This window comes from Ambystoma mexicanum, chromosome 7q, assembly GCF_040938575.1.
Source record: "Ambystoma mexicanum isolate Mex_15411 chromosome 7q, UKY_AmexF1_1, whole genome shotgun sequence".
Classification (NCBI taxonomy): domain Eukaryota; kingdom Metazoa; phylum Chordata; class Amphibia; order Caudata; family Ambystomatidae; genus Ambystoma; species Ambystoma mexicanum.
The window spans coordinates 37,061,624-37,080,290 of record NC_090941.1 but is presented as its reverse complement, the minus strand read 5'-3'; the positions used below and the strand labels follow the sequence as shown (position 1 = coordinate 37,080,290).

Genomic DNA, 18,667 nt, shown 5'->3' with positions numbered 1-18,667 from the left:
CTCCCTTCACCTTCCCCAGGTCAGACGACCCGGGGCCTTCCTTATTTGGGCATGTACTTTCCCGCGAAACGTGGTTGCTTTCGCGGGCTTCTACATGTCGTTTGCGTGCCTCCAGGGTGTGGGCTGGGATGTCTGGTCCCAATACACATCCTGGGTGCCAGAGATTCTGGGGTGGTGTGAATGCCTGGGACCTCCGTGATTGGTCCACGTATGGTATGTGTGTTGATGTGCGGATCTCCCATTGGCTCCCCTCCGTTTTGGCGCGAAAGGAACCGTGGATAAGAGGGAGCTGGAAACACCACTGCCAGGTCGATCTCCTGAGTTCTCACGAACGAAGGAAAACAGGAGCCAAGTATCCTGCAACTACGAGGCTGGACCGAGGAATCGCTGGTGACCCGCTGAAGGAATCCTCCTTTGCACTGCTGTCGTCCGGAGAGCCCCTGTCCTCTTTTGATCGAACCAGAAGGCCTGTACTGGTGCTTCGACCTTTGGAATAGCAGGAACAGCTATTCCCGAAATCTTCAACCATCTCCTGCCAAGTAAGCCTTCGGAAGCGTCTCTGGGCCATCCAGTTGACTGACCAGCTTACAAAGGAGTTTGGCTCTGCAACCGCCGCCAGGTTGTGTTGTATTGCGAGTCCTTGACCCTCTCCCACGCTTCGTACGCTTGGCGTTCCCAGGTCTGAAGGGAGGAGGGTTCATTTGGCTCGAATACACACGGCCGCTCCGTTGTCCTGTGCGGCAACAAAACTGTGCTGGTTTCGTCGATTGGGACGTCTTTTTGCTCTACACGACTACAAAGCGTCTCCTGCTCTTCTGAACCTGCCAGCTGCTGAAACTATCGTGGAGAAGCCTGGGTCTGCTTGCTTCGGGGACCGGTGAGTAGTATATCTAGGATCTGGTCGCCCTCCTGCAGTATCCCATTGCTTTTCCCTGCTGTGTAAAAACAGCACCCTTTTGCCGTACTCGCGCTCTGCTTCTGCTCGCTGTGGAGGCTGCGCTTGAGTTGCGGAACCTGTTCTCCTTCTGCTGTGCACAAACCCGAACTGCCTGACTTCCTCCGAAGAGCTTCCCCTTTTGCCCGTTGGCACCGGCGTGGCAGGTACTTTGAGCACAAGGCTCCACTCTTCGCAGGGCTCGGACTTCCATCTAGTTAGGTGCCTCTAAAGGCGAACTGAGTCTAAAGCGTTATCGCACTGCCTGTTTTCCTTTCCTTTCAGGTGGACTATATATTTCGTGCTTTAAACGCTTGCGACTGTGTATTTGTATATATATTGTGTTGATTTGGTATGTGTTGGCTTAATACTGTGTTATTGTGATTTTCTCGCTACGGTCGTTGTTTTAAAGGCATTAAAATAAATGTGTTTATATTTTTGATATAACAACTGTTTGGAGTAGTTTGTCAGCGCTCTTGCTTTGTGTGCTCACTGCGGGCTTTCAGTCACCCTCACCCCTCTTGAGACCTAGTCTTGACCGCCGCGATCGCTACCTTGATTGGTCTGGCTTGTCCAGAGGTTACCCTGTTCCAAGTAATTAGGTTGGCCTTCTGAACTTCTGCGCCACCAGGACAGAGTTCAGAAATCCGTCTTAACAAACGAGGGCACTTACCCGGGTTCGGAGGTTTCGTCCCAGGGAAGAGTAAGTCCTCAGCTCCGGTGGTGAAGACATAGTCTGCGGAACCCCCTGCCAAGAAGCAACGCACGGAGGTGCCGGCATCGGAGATGGGGAAAGGTGGTTCCTCTGAATCCAAGTCGCATCGGTCTAGAGGTGCCAGTAGCTCTTTGCTCTCCAGGTCGTCAAGACCGGACAAGTCCAAGGGGTCGAGTGATAGGCCTGAGAAGTCGGCGCATAAGTCTGCGTCGGGGGAGAAGGAGAAGGTGAGAGAGTCCTCTTCAAAGCACTCGTCATCTAAGGACCGGCATAGGTCCACTTCCAGCCGAGACTCATCTAAGCACCGTTCTGGCTCTTCGACCACGCTGCCGGCGTCGCCGGAGAAGGCCAGGCTGGTGGAGGCCTTTGTGTCATCGACGGAGGTTCCGTCGTCGACGATTGTGGTACAATCCTCACTCCCTTCGGTGACGGGGGTGTCATCAGCTCAGTCTATGGCTTTGATTGACAGTGGTCTGCAATTGCTGTCGACGACGCTGCTGGAGGCGGATGGTGATTTGTTGCTGACGGGAGATCCGTGGCAGTCTGGGGCCGGCTTCGGACCATTGCTCCCCGTGGACATTCTCCAACAGGATACGTATTCGTATTCAGTCTCCTCGGGTCTGGAGGAGGAGCATGGACCAGGTTTCCATCCATCGGCGCTGGGTCTGCGAGAGGCAGGTCCGTCTACGTCGAGTGGGGCCGGGGCGCCTCTGTACTCGTGGGTGAACCCTCATTCTCTGCTGTCTATGCAGGTGTTAAGTACGCTCCATTCTATGTTGGGACAATTGGATGCAAGACTTTCAGCTGCTCCGAGCCCAGTGCCTCCAGTAGTGCGTAGTGTACCTGTTGAGGCCCCTTGCCCGAGTCTCCCCAGGAATTTACCTCCCGTGCGGCTGACGTTGCCATCACCGGTGGGGTTGGATCTTCCTAGAAGTCATCCAGAGGAAGGAGAGCTGGTCAAGAGCAGGCCTTGTGACACATTGTTGACGGTGTGGTTGGCCCCGCTCTTGTAACATCTCCCGGAACAACGCAAGGAAGCTATGATGCTGGTTTGAGAGGGGGAGGCGGCCTCCAATCACAGCATTAACATTGCAGTGGACTTGGCGGAGTCGGGCTTCAAACAAATAAATAACAGTGTTGTTCTCCGGAGGCAGGCGTGGTTGCGCTGCACAGACTTTTCATCCAGAAGTCCAGCATAAAGTCGTGAATATGCCCTGTGAGGGGGAGCAGCTCTTTGGAGAGATCGATGAGGCACTCAAAGGTATGAACGAAGACACTGAGGCGGCGAAGTCCCTGGGGGCTCTGCAAACGGGCTGTTCTTTTCGCCCCTTTTGGGCGTTTCGAGGGACTTCTGGTAATGCCAGATTTGCCACCTCCCGCGACCGAGGTTGCAGTCGCCCAGGCTACTCTTCTCAAGGTTTCAGGCGCTCGTTCCAAGCAGCGCAGAAATGCAAAGACTACAGGCACAACGTAAGAAGGGCCCTGCCTCCTCAGCGGCCAAGGGACGCCAATCTAAGTCTCACCAATGACTGCCATGCGGGCAGTCAACCTGTGGGCAGAGTGTCGCGACATGTCGACGAATGGAATCTTATTACTATGGCCTGCTGGTTACTGGATTCGGTATGTCTTGGCCACTTGTTGGAGTTTCGGCATTCTCAACTCCCAATTCCACCTGTGCCCGTGGTGCAGCTGCACTTGCCTGTCTTGCGGCATGAGGTCGAACTCATGCTGGCGAAAGGAGCGATAGAACCAGTCCCGGTGTCGGAACCGGGGAAAGGGGTGTACTCCCGGTATTCTGTCATCAAAAAGTCCAATGGAAAGCGGAGGCCGATTTCTAGATCTTCGGCTGTTGAACAAGAATCTGCAATGCTGAAGTTCAAGATGCTGACGCTGCAGAATATCATCCAGGCCTGGTGCAGCTGGGGGAGTTCCTGGCGTCGTTAGATTTGGTGGACGCTTAATTCCACATCCCGATGAGGGCAAACCATTGCATGTTCCTGCGCTTTCTGGTCGGGGACGACCATTACCAGTTCTGTGTCCTCCGGTTAGGGCTGAAGTCGGCACCCAGAACAGTCACAAAATGCCTGGCTGCAGTGGCTGCCTTCCACCACAAGGAGGGGCATCATGTGTACCCGTATCTGGACAACTGGTTGGTACGGGGGCTGTCACCAGAAAGGGCGTTGAAGTCTCCACAGGCGTCTATGCAACTGTTACAACGGCTGGGCCTCGCAGTAAACTTTGCAAAATCCTTTCTGACTCCATCCAGGGAGTTGGTTTTTCTCGGTGCCCAGTTTCTCACACAGGACAATCTGGTGAAGCCGTCAGAATAGAGAGTGGTGAAGTTGCAGTCCAGAGCGGCCAAATGGGGCCGAGGAGCGGTTATCTCGGTCCGCAGTTACAGGTCACTGCTGGGGTCCATGGCGTCCTGCATCCCCCTTATCCCAAACTGTTGCTTGTTCATGAGACCGGTACAGGAATTTCTCGCAGACAGGTGGTCACAAAGTCGAGGGTCCTGGTCGGACAAGTTGGTCCTCTCCAAGGGGCTGGTGGAAGCCCTGCGATGGTGCACAGACAATTTGGTACGAGGCATGCCCCTGCTGCAGCCGGATTTTCAATTCACGATAGCGGCAGGCGCCTCCCAGGTGGGTTGGGGGGCGCATCTCGACCAGTTGCAGGTCCAGGGCCTGTGATCTCGGGAGGAAGCAGGATTGCACATCAACGTACTGGAGTTGCCAGCGGTGCACTGGGCCCTAAAATTGTTTCTCCCTCGCATCCGTGAGGAAGCAGGGGGCACCCATTATCGGCTCCTGTCAAGAGAGGCTCAGGAGGTGTGGCATTGGGCCATTGCTCAGGGAATTCACATTATGGCTTACCATCTGCCGGTGGTCCAGAATGTGCCGGCAGAAGCTCTCAGCAGAGACGGGGGCAGTTGCACAAGTGGACGCTGAATAAGGAGCAGGGGATGAAGATCTTCAGGAAGTGGGGGTTTCCTCCTCTCGACTTGTTCACCACGCCAGAGAACAGGCAGTGTCCATTGTTTGCCAGCAGAATGGCTCATCCAGGGTCAAAAGGGGACGCATTCTCATTCCCATGGACGGGCCTCTTCGGGTATGCGTCCCTCCGTTTCCGCTGCTTCGGCGGACGATCCAGTAGGTGCTCAGATACCTGTGCAGAAGGATCTTGGTCGCCCCATTCTGGCCCAGACAGGCGTGGTTCTCAGATCTCCTTCATCTAGCGGTGGAAGAACCGCTTTGTCTGGGGGCAGAGCAGGATCTCCTATTGCAGGACAAAGGGAGAGTGTGGCATCATGATCTGGCATCGCTGAGCCTGGCTCCTGACCACTCCGAGTTTGGTCATTTAGGTATTTCGCGGGAATGCCGTTGGATCCTGGAGGCGTCAAGGGCACCTTCCACAAATGTCTCTTACAGTAGAAAATGGGCAAGATTCTGTGCCTGATGTGAACAGCAGCCGGGAGGGCAGCCATTGGAGGTTACACCGGCCCAGGCTCTCCCATAATTGCTGCATCTGGTGCAGGTGGGCCTGGCGTTGTCTTCAGTCAAGGTGCATTTGGCAGCCATTTCCATGCTACTCCTCTGTTTAGTGACAGATTGGTTAAGCATTTTCTGGAAGGGCTTTTTTGGACATTTCCCCCCCCCCCACCCCCGGAGAAAAGGTTTGCTCCGGCATGGAGTCTTAATGTGGTTCTCGTTACTCTCATGAAACCACCGTTTGAGCCCATGTCATCGGCGTCCTTGAAGTTCCTCTGAACTCTGGAAAGTTGCGTTTCTAGTGGCAATCACCTCTGCCAGGAGGATTTTGGAACTTCAGGCACTGGTCATTAACCCACCGTATTCATACCAAAAGTGCGCTAAAGTTTTATCTAACCCGTACTCAGGACTTCAGGCAGTCTAAACAGCTGGTTTGTGGCGTTTGGTCCCTCAAGCAAGGGACAATCCATTTCCAAGCTAGGACTTTCCCGTTGGGTCTCGTCCACTATTTCATTTTGTCACGAAAAGACTGGCAAGCTCTTGAGGGGGACTCCTAAAGCCCATTCTACAAGGTCCACAGCGTCATCGTCGGCGCTCTGGTCTGGAATCCCGCTCATTGACATTTGCCAGGCAGCTTCTTGGGCGGTGCTGCATACACTATTGTCTGGGTCATTAATATGTGGAAAATGTGCAGGTGGGATGGGCAACGCCTGTTTCAATTGGGGAAGCCCTGCAGCTTCCGGGGTTTGTGTTTTACTCTATCACTTGCTGGTTCTGTTATCATACATGATGTTGGATGTTACTAGTTATGTTCGTGGTTATGGCCTGGGGGCATGGGGTTGGTTTGTCAGTCATGCACCTCCAAGGGTTGTTCGTACTGCTGTGTAATCTAGTCACAGCATGTGAATCCATGAAAGATCCAAGGCTGGAGAAGGGAGTAGTTTCTTACCTGTAACTCCATTTCTCCAACGTTGGTATCTTTCATGGATTCACAAACGCCCGCCGGCCTCCCCCTGCAGGCAAACCATAATTCGGGTTAACTCTACTTTGGAGGTGAAAATCTGAAGGGAAGCCGCGGGGGCGGGACTATTTATACCAAACGTCCTATAGGGTAGCCTAAAGCACCCAATTCGATAGGACACTAAGGTGTCAAAGTTTTCCATAGGAAAACGCTAGGTTAAAGTTACCGAGGTTTCCCAGCCTGATGACGGGAAATATTCACAGCATGTGAATCCATGAAAGATACCAACGTTGGACAAATGGAGTTACAGGTAAGAAACTACTCCCTTTGAGCTAGTTCAAGTACCTTTTTCCTTCTATTCATCGTAGTTGGGTAGCTGAACAGAGCAAAATAGAGTTGTGAAGGCTTTGAATGAAATAGACAAACGCAAAGGCAGTAGAAACTCTAATGCTGTCTGATCAGAAAAGGTGTATTGATATTTATCGAGCAAAGAGGCGTCTTGGAATTGCCAGGGAGCCACGTCAATAGATTGTGCACAGAGGATGTTTTATTGGGACATGCACTGGCATGGTTACAAGGGGCGTAAGCTTGAAGTTGGCATCTGCTGATGCTCCGTGCAAGTCCGGCAAGTCTTTTTTTAATATAGTTTGGCAGGACTCTCTCTGCGGTTCTACTCGTGCCTTGGATTGCTATATTATAAGCACACCTGCAGCCTGTCAGCACTATATAAACTGAAGGAGACTCACTTGCACGCTCCATGCAAGTTCGGCAAGTCTTTTGTGATTTTGGCTTGTAGGGCAGGTTTAAGATTGACTGCTGCATGGGAACTTGAATATAGGGTGTTTGATTAACAGATAAGATTATCAAAAGATTGTGGTGTACAACCTGTGAGGTTCATATGTCAAAATGTTAGAAAAATCGAAGGTAAGGTGCATTGGACAACAAATTCTGATCAATCGATATATGCTCAAAAATACATGGCAATAATATTCCTAAGAGAACTTCCCATTTAATTTGCACTACCTCTGGAGGATAGCTCAGGGGCAACATGCTTACCTTGGGAGCAAGACGACATGGAGCACCACAGGTTTGATCTCCGGGTCCGCGCATAGAAACTTCTCGGAATTAAGCGCATTATAAATAACATATCATAGCCTATCATACCCAGTCAGTTTTGTTCAATCCAACTACTTGCATTTGATCTTAGAGTGCTGGGTCCTCTTTGAAATTTCACTTCTTAAATCATTGCTGTTTTTTAAATTAAAAGTTGTGCATCTTTCAAATATTTTTAAAGAAATCCACCTTTCTGGCAGGATTATACAGGTTTTCATATTACATACTTCACCCAAAAACTTGAACAGAATTCTGCCAAGAACGTGCGTTTTTGATTTGGACTCATCAGAGTATTTGTATATAATCACTTCTTAGAATCTCTGTTCATACACTTCTTCTCTTCTTGCTTTTTCACCATTTTATCTGTCTCCTCTGCCTCTTAACATCTGAGATCCCTCCCTCCTTTTCTCCCAGCGTTTCTTATTCCTGACCACCCTCCTTTTCTGATCTGGCACTCTTTTTTGATAACCGTTTGTGCCCAGCCTCTTCCTCCTCTCGCAATTTTTGCACACTTGTGCTCTTTTTCACTCCTGCACGTCATCTTTGTCTTTCTCTCGCAATATCCAATTCTAGGGTCACTCTTTTTTTTTCTAGCTCCCTATGCATTCCTGATTGTGTGCTACACCTACATTTCGTCTAATTCATCTATACTTAAGAGATGTCCATGAGAGAGGATACTCCATGAGAGAGGATAACACCGGAGCATAAGATGCACTGGCACAAACAGGGCTAAATATATCCATGGGCCACAACCCCGCTAGCGACCTCCCTCTCTCATGATTCCCACTCTTACAGTCAGCCCTTTGCGCTGTGCGATGGCTGCACTTCCGCAGGCCTAAAACCTATTTCATTTTCTTTTTACCTCATGTGACGAATTGCAGGTATTCGTCCCTTCTCCCCATGGGAGAGCCCCCCGTGTGAGTCTAGGAGATTAGCCTGCTTCACAAGACCCTCCCTAAGGGTCCAGGAAAGTGGAACCCCACTGCTAGAGACTCTGCCTTTGGGGACAAGGACTTCCGTTCCTGTGAGAGAACTTCCTGGGTCATCTACCATAGCCTCATACAAGTGACTACCTGTTGGAGCCTGTGACTTCAACAAGGCAGAGAATGCCAGTACGAGACACCAGAGGCCCGGCATGTGTACATGCGAGAATTGCACCCTGAGGAAGAAAAGTGGAATGAGCTATGGTGGCGTGACCGCAGGTACAACGTTATGGGCACGACACCGGAGATCACCGATACGGGAAGTGTGAAAAGCTTCTTACTGCCAGCACGAGTGCAGAGCAGTAACCAGACGAGGACCCGGGAACAAGAATCCGATGAGCGAGAGGAACGAGAAATCACACTCGAGCGAGAACCAAGCCTGCCACCATCCCTAGCAGAGAAAGTGGTACTGGGAGAAGCGGAAAGTCGCTCGGCATCATTATAGAAAACTCGTCCCAGCCTTAAGGATGAGAAAATAAGACTACAACTGTATAATTGGAGTTTTAAAGAAATAACGAATAACCCTGTCGGGGGGGAAAGGGGTATTATACAACCCAGCTTCTTCTCTTTGGGGTAAGACACTAGTTTCTTCCTGCTTTGTTCTCCCAGCTGTTTTACTCATCTCCGGTCTCTTGCCCTGGTTTTGGTTTTGCTTACTTGGCAATTCCTCCGTTCTGCCTTCTCTCCAGTTCCCTTGCCCGTTTCTGCCTGCCCTCAGTGGACACTCCTTGTTGCCTGGCTTATCTGCAGTCCTTAGTAACTCTTGTGACCACCTCCTGTGTTATCCTCTGGGGGGGGGGTTGTGCCATTACCAGCTTTTCCCCCTTATAGGTGTGTTCCCTCAGACCACCCCAGTTGTCCTGACCTGTCACCTCAGGTGGACGGTGTGGCGGCTGGAGGGGACAGACTCTACCACTTCAACAAATGTCTTAGAAGGAAGTTGAAAAAAAAGAATACAACTCGAAGGGAACGTTCCATAGAAGACTAGCCCTGTACTACAGGTGAGGGCATCAGATAATGCATGTACTTGGTGTGCTTTGCCACATCCTAAAACTCTGTACCACACAGCTTAGCTTCCTGCCCTCTGAAACATTTCTCTTCAATGCATTACAGTGGTAGGTTGAAAGATCCTAATTTTAGATTAGAAAATTAGGGCATTAAGCAACAACAATGTAGAATGAATCAGAAAATGAGAATCATGATTGTGACAACCTGACCGAAGCTCCAGGCACGGAAAACCCAAAGGAGGGTTGGTGGGGACAAGAGACAGAAAATAAAACAGTGCTGGATCATGAAAACAAAACACACCCAAACCATGATATTCACGGCCGCGGCCGTACAAGTACAGACTTCATAAAAGCACCGGCTCAGGCAGCCACGGGAAAAGGCAGGACTCATGTAAATAGTTTACCCATCAAAGGCAACACGTTCCCTCGGAAGTCTCAGGCAGCCGAGGGAAAAACTTGTTTAAGCTGTTTTCAGATGAAGGGCAGCAAGTACCTTTCGAAGTCAAACCGCAGTTATAATGACCGGAACAGAAAAACATACAAGCGTGTTAGTAAACAAAAGAATGCGCCACAGAAAACTGTAGAAGACAGCATTATTGTATCACAGAACTTACCGTGTACTTTTACAATGAAAACCAGCGTTGTCCACGAGGCACCAGTGCGGGCTCCATTATGGCGACCAGGATCCTCCAAGGAAGGGGGCGGGGCATGGAGGGGCTTTTCAAGCTTTCGGGCGGGGAAGCATCCTGATTGGGTGGAATTGTCCAAGTCCCTATATAAGGGAGGAGATAAGGAAAAACTGAGATTTGTTTCCTTTCTGTTGCAGAGGTCAGCAGAGGGTGAGGAAGCAGCCGAGAGGTTTCAGTGGGCATACGAAGACTAAACTACGTTTTTTTCCTTATACTCTAACCAAGCCTGCTGATAACGAATTTTGGACTCTAAACAGGGGTTCTTACCTAACTTAATTTTCTTTTGTTACCATTTTTGAAGTCAATAAAGACACATTTTTGTTAACCTAACTCCTGCTCATAGTGATCCCTTACATCCAGTGGTGGCAGCGGTGGGATCGAGAACGCTATGAAGGCCATAATCAAAGCACTTACAGATGGTCAGCAAAAGCTGCAACAGGCAATGCAGGTGTAGTCACATCAAGCGCAAACGGACCGGCAGGCATTACAGCAGGCTCTACAGATACAGGCAGCCACGCAAGATGCCATCAAGCACATCAGAGACTATGACAGCTACAAGGGGTAACTCCATAGCCCCAACCAATGTACTACAAAAATATCAGCAAGGTGAAGATCCAGGGTATTTTTTTACCAACTTCGAGAGAGTGGCAAGAAATTTGCAGTGGCCGGTGGAGAAATGGGGCCACTTCATTGCTCCATTATTGACTGGTCCCCTACAAGGAGCATATCAGGCAGCTAATCCAACTGGAGATGTTACTTACGCGGAGATCAAGAAAACCATATTAGAACGAATGGAGGTCGACGACGAGGCCTACAGAGCCAGACTAAGGGATACCCGCCTAAGAACCGGTGAGACCCCTAGGCAACTGTATTACCGGATACGCGATCTCTGTGACAAATGGTTAAAAGCAGCCTCCGGATCAGTACAGGAAATAATGGAGAAGGTTAAACTCGAACAATTCATAGAGGCTTTACCCTCTGCGATGCAAAGATGGGTACGTCAACACCATAGGCCCACCCTAGCAGAGGCCATTGATATCGCAACAGCATTTCAAAAAGCAGGAGCTACCCGATCACCGTCGGTAGACCCCAACAAACTGGTGCCCAAAAGAACAGCCCTTACCGAGGTAAAGAGCAGTCAACCAGGCCAAGGAAATGGTTGGAACACGATGACCAGACAACCACAATGTTTTGACTGTGGCGAATGGGGACATATTGCCCGGTATTGTCCACGAAAACCAAAGCCAGAGCCAATGGAAATCGGATATGCTCAAAAGCAAGAATACCGAAGAAGGAAGGATCCGTATCTGATGGAAGTACGACTGGATGGAAAACCGAGACAAGCCCTGCTGGATTCAGGAAGTGAGCAGACCGCCATAATACCGGAAGTAAGTGGGTTGGCGGGGAAGGGTAGAGGAACTATTCCTATTACCTGTGTGCATGGGGACACCAAGGCATATCCCTCCCAGGAAGTAGATCTTGAGGTAAAGGGGGTTAGTACAAGGATGAAGGTCGCCATAATGCCCCATTTACCGGCACAAGTGCTAGTAGGTAAAGACCTACCTTTATTTGAGGAATGTCTACGTGATCAAGAGTGGCTGCATACCGCGCCCTATGATCAAACTGAGATCGAATATAAGTCACATCCCAGACCTAAGAAGACAAAAAGAGAAGTCAGAGAGAAACAAAAATTGTGGCATGAAAGTCGTAGATATGTAGGAATAATCGACTGGTTACCAGAATCAGAGACCAGGTCCTTCCGTAGTGAACTGTTGTTAGACCCGACTTTAAAACATGCTCGAGATCAAGCAACATCAGATAACACGGAAGGAGTCTATCCGTGGTTCAAGTCAAAGAATGATCTGGTATATCGAGTAACTTTGAATCAAAAGAAGGACGAATTAGAACAGTTACTAGTACCCCTGGTCTTTAGAGAGACTGTACTACGAATAGCACATGATGATGCTGTAGGAGGACACTTGGGGAAGGAGAAAACGCAGGAGAAATTACTAAAGAGATTCTTTTGGCCCGGAATATACCGAGAAGTGGCCAAATATTGCGAAGACTGTCCTATGTGTCAAAAAACCAACCCACAAAAAAAAACTCAGTTACAACCCATGCCACTTATAAAGGAGCCTTTTTCCAGAATTGGGATAGATCTGGTTGGACCATTAGAACCCGGTAGTCATGGATATTCCTACATCATGGTGATAGTAGACTACACCACAAGATACCCTGAGGCATTTCCTATGAAGGGCATTAGCGCTACACAGGTATGCAACCAATTAGTTCCATTTTTTTTCCAAGAGTTGGCTTGCCCACAGAAATAGTAACGGACCAGGGACGCAACTTTATCTCAGGAGTGATGAAGAAAGTTTGCCAAGAGCTAAATATCCGATAGATGCGTACTTCAATATACCACCCTCAAACCGATGGGTTGGTGGAGCAATGTAATAAAACCCTCAAAATGATGCTCAAAAGAGTCACGGCACCAACAGGCAAAAATTGGGACAGAGTCTTACCATGGGTATTAATGATACTGAGGGACACACCTCAATCATCTACGGGATTTTCTCCCTTTGAGTTATTTTGTCATAAACCTAAAACAGTCCTGGATATAGCCAAGAAAGAATGGGAAGAACAAGAGAAGGAAACCCACCTTACTGACTATGTTCTGGATATGAGAGAACATCTAAACAAACTAAGGGAGATGGCCAGAGAAAATCTGGGGAGAGCCCAAACCTCCCAAGCTCATTACTACAACCATAACTCTAGAACTAGGAAGTTCCAAGAGGGTGATATGATGTTGGTTTTGCTGCCCAAGTCATCCAATAAGATGTTGGCACAGTGGAGGGGACCTTACAAAAATCATACGAGTTCTGGGTCCCGTGAATTATTTGGTGGAGCAACCAGACAGAAGAGAGAAACAGCAAAAGTATCATGTAAATCTCTTGAAAGAATGGAAGGGGGCCGAGACAGCCAACATGAATACCCTAAAGGTTACTGGAACAGACTCAGCCATGCAGGCAGTTCAATGGGGAACCCAAATCAGTCCAAAACAGAAGAAAGAGCTGGAGGACCAGCTACAACCATTAGAAAACGTTTTCTCGTTCTTTCCAGGAAAAACACATCTAGTAGAACATGTCATCAACACGGACCCCTCTCAAACTGAGAGTGAGACCCTATAGACTACCTGAGGCAAAGAGGGCAGCAGTTAAAAAGGAGGTGGAAGAGATGTTACGATTGGGGGTAATCGAACCCTCGGACAGTCACTGGTCATCACCCATCGTCTTGGTGCCTAAACTGGATGGAAGCATCCGGTTCTGCCTGGATTATAGAAAATTGAATGCAATTTCAACCTATCAAGCTTTTCCCATGCCCAGAATCGGCAAACTAATAGACCAACTAAGCACAGCCCACTACATCAGTACCATTGATTTAACCAAAGGTTATTGGCAGATCCCACTACGCGAAGAGGCAAAATTAAAACCGCATTTTCTACACCTTCAGGATTGTACCAATTTACGGTATTACCTTTTGGGTTGCACCGGGCCCCTGCTACCTTCCAAGCCTTGATGAACCGGGTCTTAGCTCCCCACAAGGAATTCAGTTCAGCGTACCTGGATGACATCATTGTATTTAGTAAAACATGGGAAGAACATCTAAGTCACCTAACAGCAGTGATCACCGCGTTGGGAAAAGCAGGTTTACATATAAATCCAAAGAAAACCATTTTGGCGGCCAAGGAAACAAAATACTTGGGGTACCTTGTTGGACAAGGGTTCATCAAACCACAAATCGAAAAAGTGAAGGCCATCATGAGACTACCCATGCCCTGCAACCGTAAGCAGATAAGGGCCATCTTGGGTTTCGTGGTTTATTATCGAAGGTTTATCCCATTGTTCTCCAGCATCGCCAGTCCATTAACAGAGGCCCTGAAGTCTTCTTATAAAGAAGATGTATCACAGAATTCATCTGCAAAAATGGCCTTCTGGAACTTAAAAAAACACATAGCCTCACTCCCGGTCTTGAGATGTCCTGATTTTGAGAAGGAATTCTACATACAAACAGATGCATCAGGAACAGGTTTGTGGGGCGTACTCTCAAGGGACCGAAGATGATTTGTTTCCGGCAGCGTTTATTAGTCGTAAACTGTTACCACACGAAATGGCATATTCAACACTGGAAAAGGAATGTCTAGCCATAAAATGGGCAATTGAAAGTCTACGCTATCATCTTCTGGGAAGACACTTCACAGTGTTCACAGACCATGCCCCTTGCAATGGCTAGCCGTACATAAGGATTCAAATCAGAGGGTTCTGAGATGGTTTCTGACACTCCAAGCTTACTGTTTCAAAACTGTACACAAACCAGCTGTGTTTCAGGTTGTCCCTGACTATTTGTCACGGAGTCTAGAGCAGCCCGATCGGCTTTATACCTGAGGGGGTGTATGTGACAACCTGACAGAAGCTCCAGGCACGGAAAACCCAAAGGAGGGTTGGTGGGGACAAGAGACAGAAAATAAAACAGTGCTGGATCATGAAAACGAAACACACCCATACCCTGATATTCACGGCTGCGGCCGTACAAATACAGACTTCATAAAAGCACCGGCTCAGGCAGCCGCGGGAAAAGACGGGACTCATGTAAAGTCTTTACACATCAAAGGCAACACGTTCCCTCTGAAGTCAGCGCCGCCTCAGGCAGCCGAGGGAAAAACTTGTTTAAGCTGTTTTCAGATTAAGGGCAGCAAGTACCTTTCGAAGTCAAACCGCAGTTATAATGACTGGAACAGAAAACCATACGAGCGTGTTAGTAAACAAAAGAATGCGCCATAGAAAACTGTAGAAGACAGCATTATTGAATCACAGAACTTACCGTGTACTTTTACAATGAAAACCAGCGTCCTCCACGAGGCACCAGTGCGGGCTCCATTATGGCGACCAGGATCCTCCAAGGAAGGGGGTGGGGCTTGGAGGGGCTTTTCAAGCTTTCGTGCGGGGAAGCATCCTGATTGGGTGGAATTGTTCAAGCCCCTATATAAGGGAGGAGATAAGGAAAAACTGACGGATTCGTTTCCTTTCTGTTGCAGAGGTCAGCAGAGGGTGAGGAAGCAGCCGAGAGGTTCCAGTGGGCATACGAAGACTAAACTACGTTTTTTTCCTTATACTCTAACCAAGCCTGCTGATAACGAATTTTGGACTCTAAACAGGGGTTCTTACCCAACTTAATTTTCTTTTGTTATCATTTTTGAAGTCAATAAAGACACATTTTTGTTAACCTAACTCCTGCTCATAGTGATCCCTTACAATGATATTCTCATGGTATAGTTTTGCAATGTGGGTGTTAGTTTGTGAATGTTTATCGCACCTATTGAATACCTTAATTGACAGAAGAACCATACGTGCATTTTCATTTGTGAAACAACTGGTTTGGTATATGCAAATATCAATAAATAAAAACTGATATGCTAAAACATATTAGCAGTTTTTTCAGCCTACTCTGAACCTTGTCACTGTTCAAATACCAAAGGTTCTTGTCTTGCCATTACTTCATTGTGTTACTAAAAATAAAGTCCCTTATATAATGTTTTCCATCATTTCTTACCTACACAGATTTAGCTGAGAGTGACTTGGCATACACACAAGCCATAATGGGCAGTGGCAAGGAAGACTACAGAGGGAAGGAAGTACTCATTCTCGGAGGCGGAGATGGAGGTATTCTGTACGAAATAGTGAAACTGAAACCAAAAATGGTCACTATGGTGGAGATATCCTTTACAGAATATGCAGATTTTTCCATGTAATCTTTCCGGGTATTGAGTTTATTTTCCTATCTTTTGTCTTAGTTAATAAATCTGTTAATAAAACTGTTGTTAGAGCGATCATGCAACTTTTGAATTGTGGAACAAGCCACTGCAACAGTTTTTTTGTTGTGATTTAGTTTACAAAAAATCTTACACAACATTAATCTCAAAATACATTCACATGCATCAATTTATACATCGCATATACAATAAAAAGATGATTATAGTACAGATCAAGTAAATCATATTTAAAAAGCGAACAAGTGGGAGAACAGGGGACAGGTTTTCACTCCACATTAGTCTACACCACATAGTCTCCTTTGAATTGTCTAAGGAGAAACTATCTCCTTCTTTAACAAAGGAACTCGACCTAAACAAGGTTAGGGAGTGCCAATCCATAATCCAATGTTTTACTGTATCGTTGATCGAATTACAAAGGCGACAAGCCAGAGACGGCTCATCTCCTATGGTGGCAGTAACCCAATATTTAATCTGTTCTTTGGACTTGATTTGGTTCAACCTTAATCGCAAGAATGTTCTGCATTACCATTTACATGGAAAACATTTAAGGTATGTAGGAAGGTTTCCAAACCTTCTGGGCAACCTGGAATATTCCTGGTAGGAAGAATATGGCCCCAAAGATTACAAAGTCAGTCTCCAGTCATTCCTGAACAATTTACGGTTCACTGCTTCTGGATTTCCCTCCAATTCCAACTCGGTTGACGCAATTCGATATAGCAGGTTGCACATCACACCCCTAAATGTAGTAACGGATGTCACAGAAGATTGTTGTGTGGGGAGACAACATCTCATGAAAGATTAACAGCTGTTTACACTGAAATCTGGCATTAAGTGAAATCAAATTCAACTCATGGAGGATGATTGCATTTGGGATAGAACTGGAAAGCCCCAACACCTTTTTCCAGATCATGCCCTTTATGGAATCCAGGGAAACATTGGCGGGGTGCCGTTTATTGCTCATAAATCCTTAAATGGTTATCTTGTGAGCACCATGGCTGCTATTGAGGACTGCAAGACCTTGCACGCATTATTGCTATTGGACCCCAACACCACACTAAACATCTTTTTGATCTATCGTCCTCCACATAATATGTCGGAATTCCTTATCCAATTTAGCGAATGGATCTCAGCCTCTATAAAACCTCAGTCTAAGGTGCTTGTGCTAGGAGATATGAATATGGGCTTTAATGACCCTGATGATGCCTTATAAAGCCATGCAAGCAATCAAGAGGGGCTGAACTTTCAACAACATATTCAGAAGCCAACTCATGAAGGTGGTAGAATCCTTGACTGGGTGGCCTCCGATTGCCTGGAAGTGAACAATGCTACCGTCACCCCATGCCCGTAGTCGGATCATTGCTTCATCCTTTTATTTACTTCCCAGCGTTTCTCCTTTTGTAAAGAAAAGATGCACAACTCAAAAATCAATGTGCTGGAATCTGCGCAAACTGACACCCACCACATTGCATCCCTTCATTTCTCCAATGGTAGATAACCTTTCTCGTTTTGACTCTGCAACAAAACTGGCAATCGCATATGAACATTTTTTGTCACAGGCAGTGAACAGCCTGGCTCCATTAAAACAAAGACTGGTAAAATCTCAGCCATCTGTAGGGAAGACATGGCATCACAAGTATTGACACTGACACAATGGATACAATGTGTAAAACCTTTATTGAAAATGTTGGGGTTGGAGATGCTCCTATTCTGCCCTATAACTAAGATGGGAGTAGTCTTGTCCATCAAACAATAAACAAAACAGTCCTAGTGGAGTCTGTCAAATCAAAATGGCCTATGCTAACAAAACCTAATGCCTGCCCTATCTCTTGTACAAAATGTGTAAAAAGGAGAAAATGTATGCAAAAGGAAAAGTCAGTGTTCAAATGATAATGTGGCTTAACCAGCTCTCCTCCCCAAGTTAGGCCTCATGGGGTAAAGCGATCCTTGTAGACAGAATGACGCACTCTGGCTCGACTTCCCAACACAGTACATAGTTCAAAACCGTGGATCGAGGCCCGCCTGGCCTTCCACGTTTAAAGTTCCTTTCTTTGACTTCCAAAATGTTTCAACCAAAACGTTCACAAAGGTTAGACCTTTCACCACACAGTTCTCGTAGGTCCACCCCCCCGCCGGGCTCACACCTCACGATACAGTTCACACAAAGTTGCAAGGGGGCTCCATTCCCCAAGCTTAAAACCCTTTGGGTCTCCCTCAATTGGGCTTGGACCACTTTCGGATGTTGGAAGTCTTTCGAATGTGCATGGGTTTTGTTAGACCACCGCAGGACCAATTCGACTCAACGTTCACTATTTACTTTCACTCTTGCTGCTTGTTCGCCCTTTAACTTCAAACAATGCACCTTTGACTGAGACTTTCGAATGGGCTACTTCCTTTCACCGTACCACTCCATTAATTAGTATCACTGATCATGCAGCTGTATTTTACTTTAAAGTTCATTCACGGGTTTGCCTTTCTTCACGTCTCATCCACACACGTGCAGCCTTCACTTGTGATATGATGTTGCTACTTCATTCACTTTAACACACACCGGTCTCTCAGGTCGCTTGCCAACTCACCGGCTGTTGATGGCGTCCTTGAAAAACAATGCAATCTCACATGTGGGATCTGGTCTGCTCCACCTGTCTTACATGTTCTTTCTGTGGCAATTACCTCCAGTAGTGAAGCATTGGGGTTTTCGGCGTGCTGCTTTTGTGCCTTGGTACGTTGCCCTGCTCCAGTAGGTGTGCCTTCGCCCTGGAAGTTCTACTCGTTCTCGTGTTCCGCCTTACTCAGAGTGTGTCTTTAAGTGTTGCCTTTTATTCGGGAGGGGAGAGCTATTTGGTATCAGGTGTTTAGACTTAGGGAACAGTCTAAACACCTTACAATGATGGGGGAATACCGCATCTCACCATCAGCTATCTCGCCCCATTCACTGAAGACCCCTCACCGA

The 18,667-nt window shown here is 47.5% G+C and overlaps 1 protein-coding gene across 2 annotated transcripts in view; it reads left to right on the top strand.

The window, feature by feature from the left end:
- SMS (spermine synthase) overlaps positions 1 to 18,667 on the top strand; it is a 707,978-nt gene that overhangs the window by 346,571 nt on the left and 342,740 nt on the right. For both annotated transcript variants that reach the window (XM_069639097.1, XM_069639096.1), the window contains exon 6: positions 15,506 to 15,662. In XM_069639097.1, the coding sequence (XP_069495198.1) occupies positions 15,506 to 15,662 (157 nt within the window). The remainder of the gene's footprint in view (positions 1 to 15,505; positions 15,663 to 18,667) is intronic.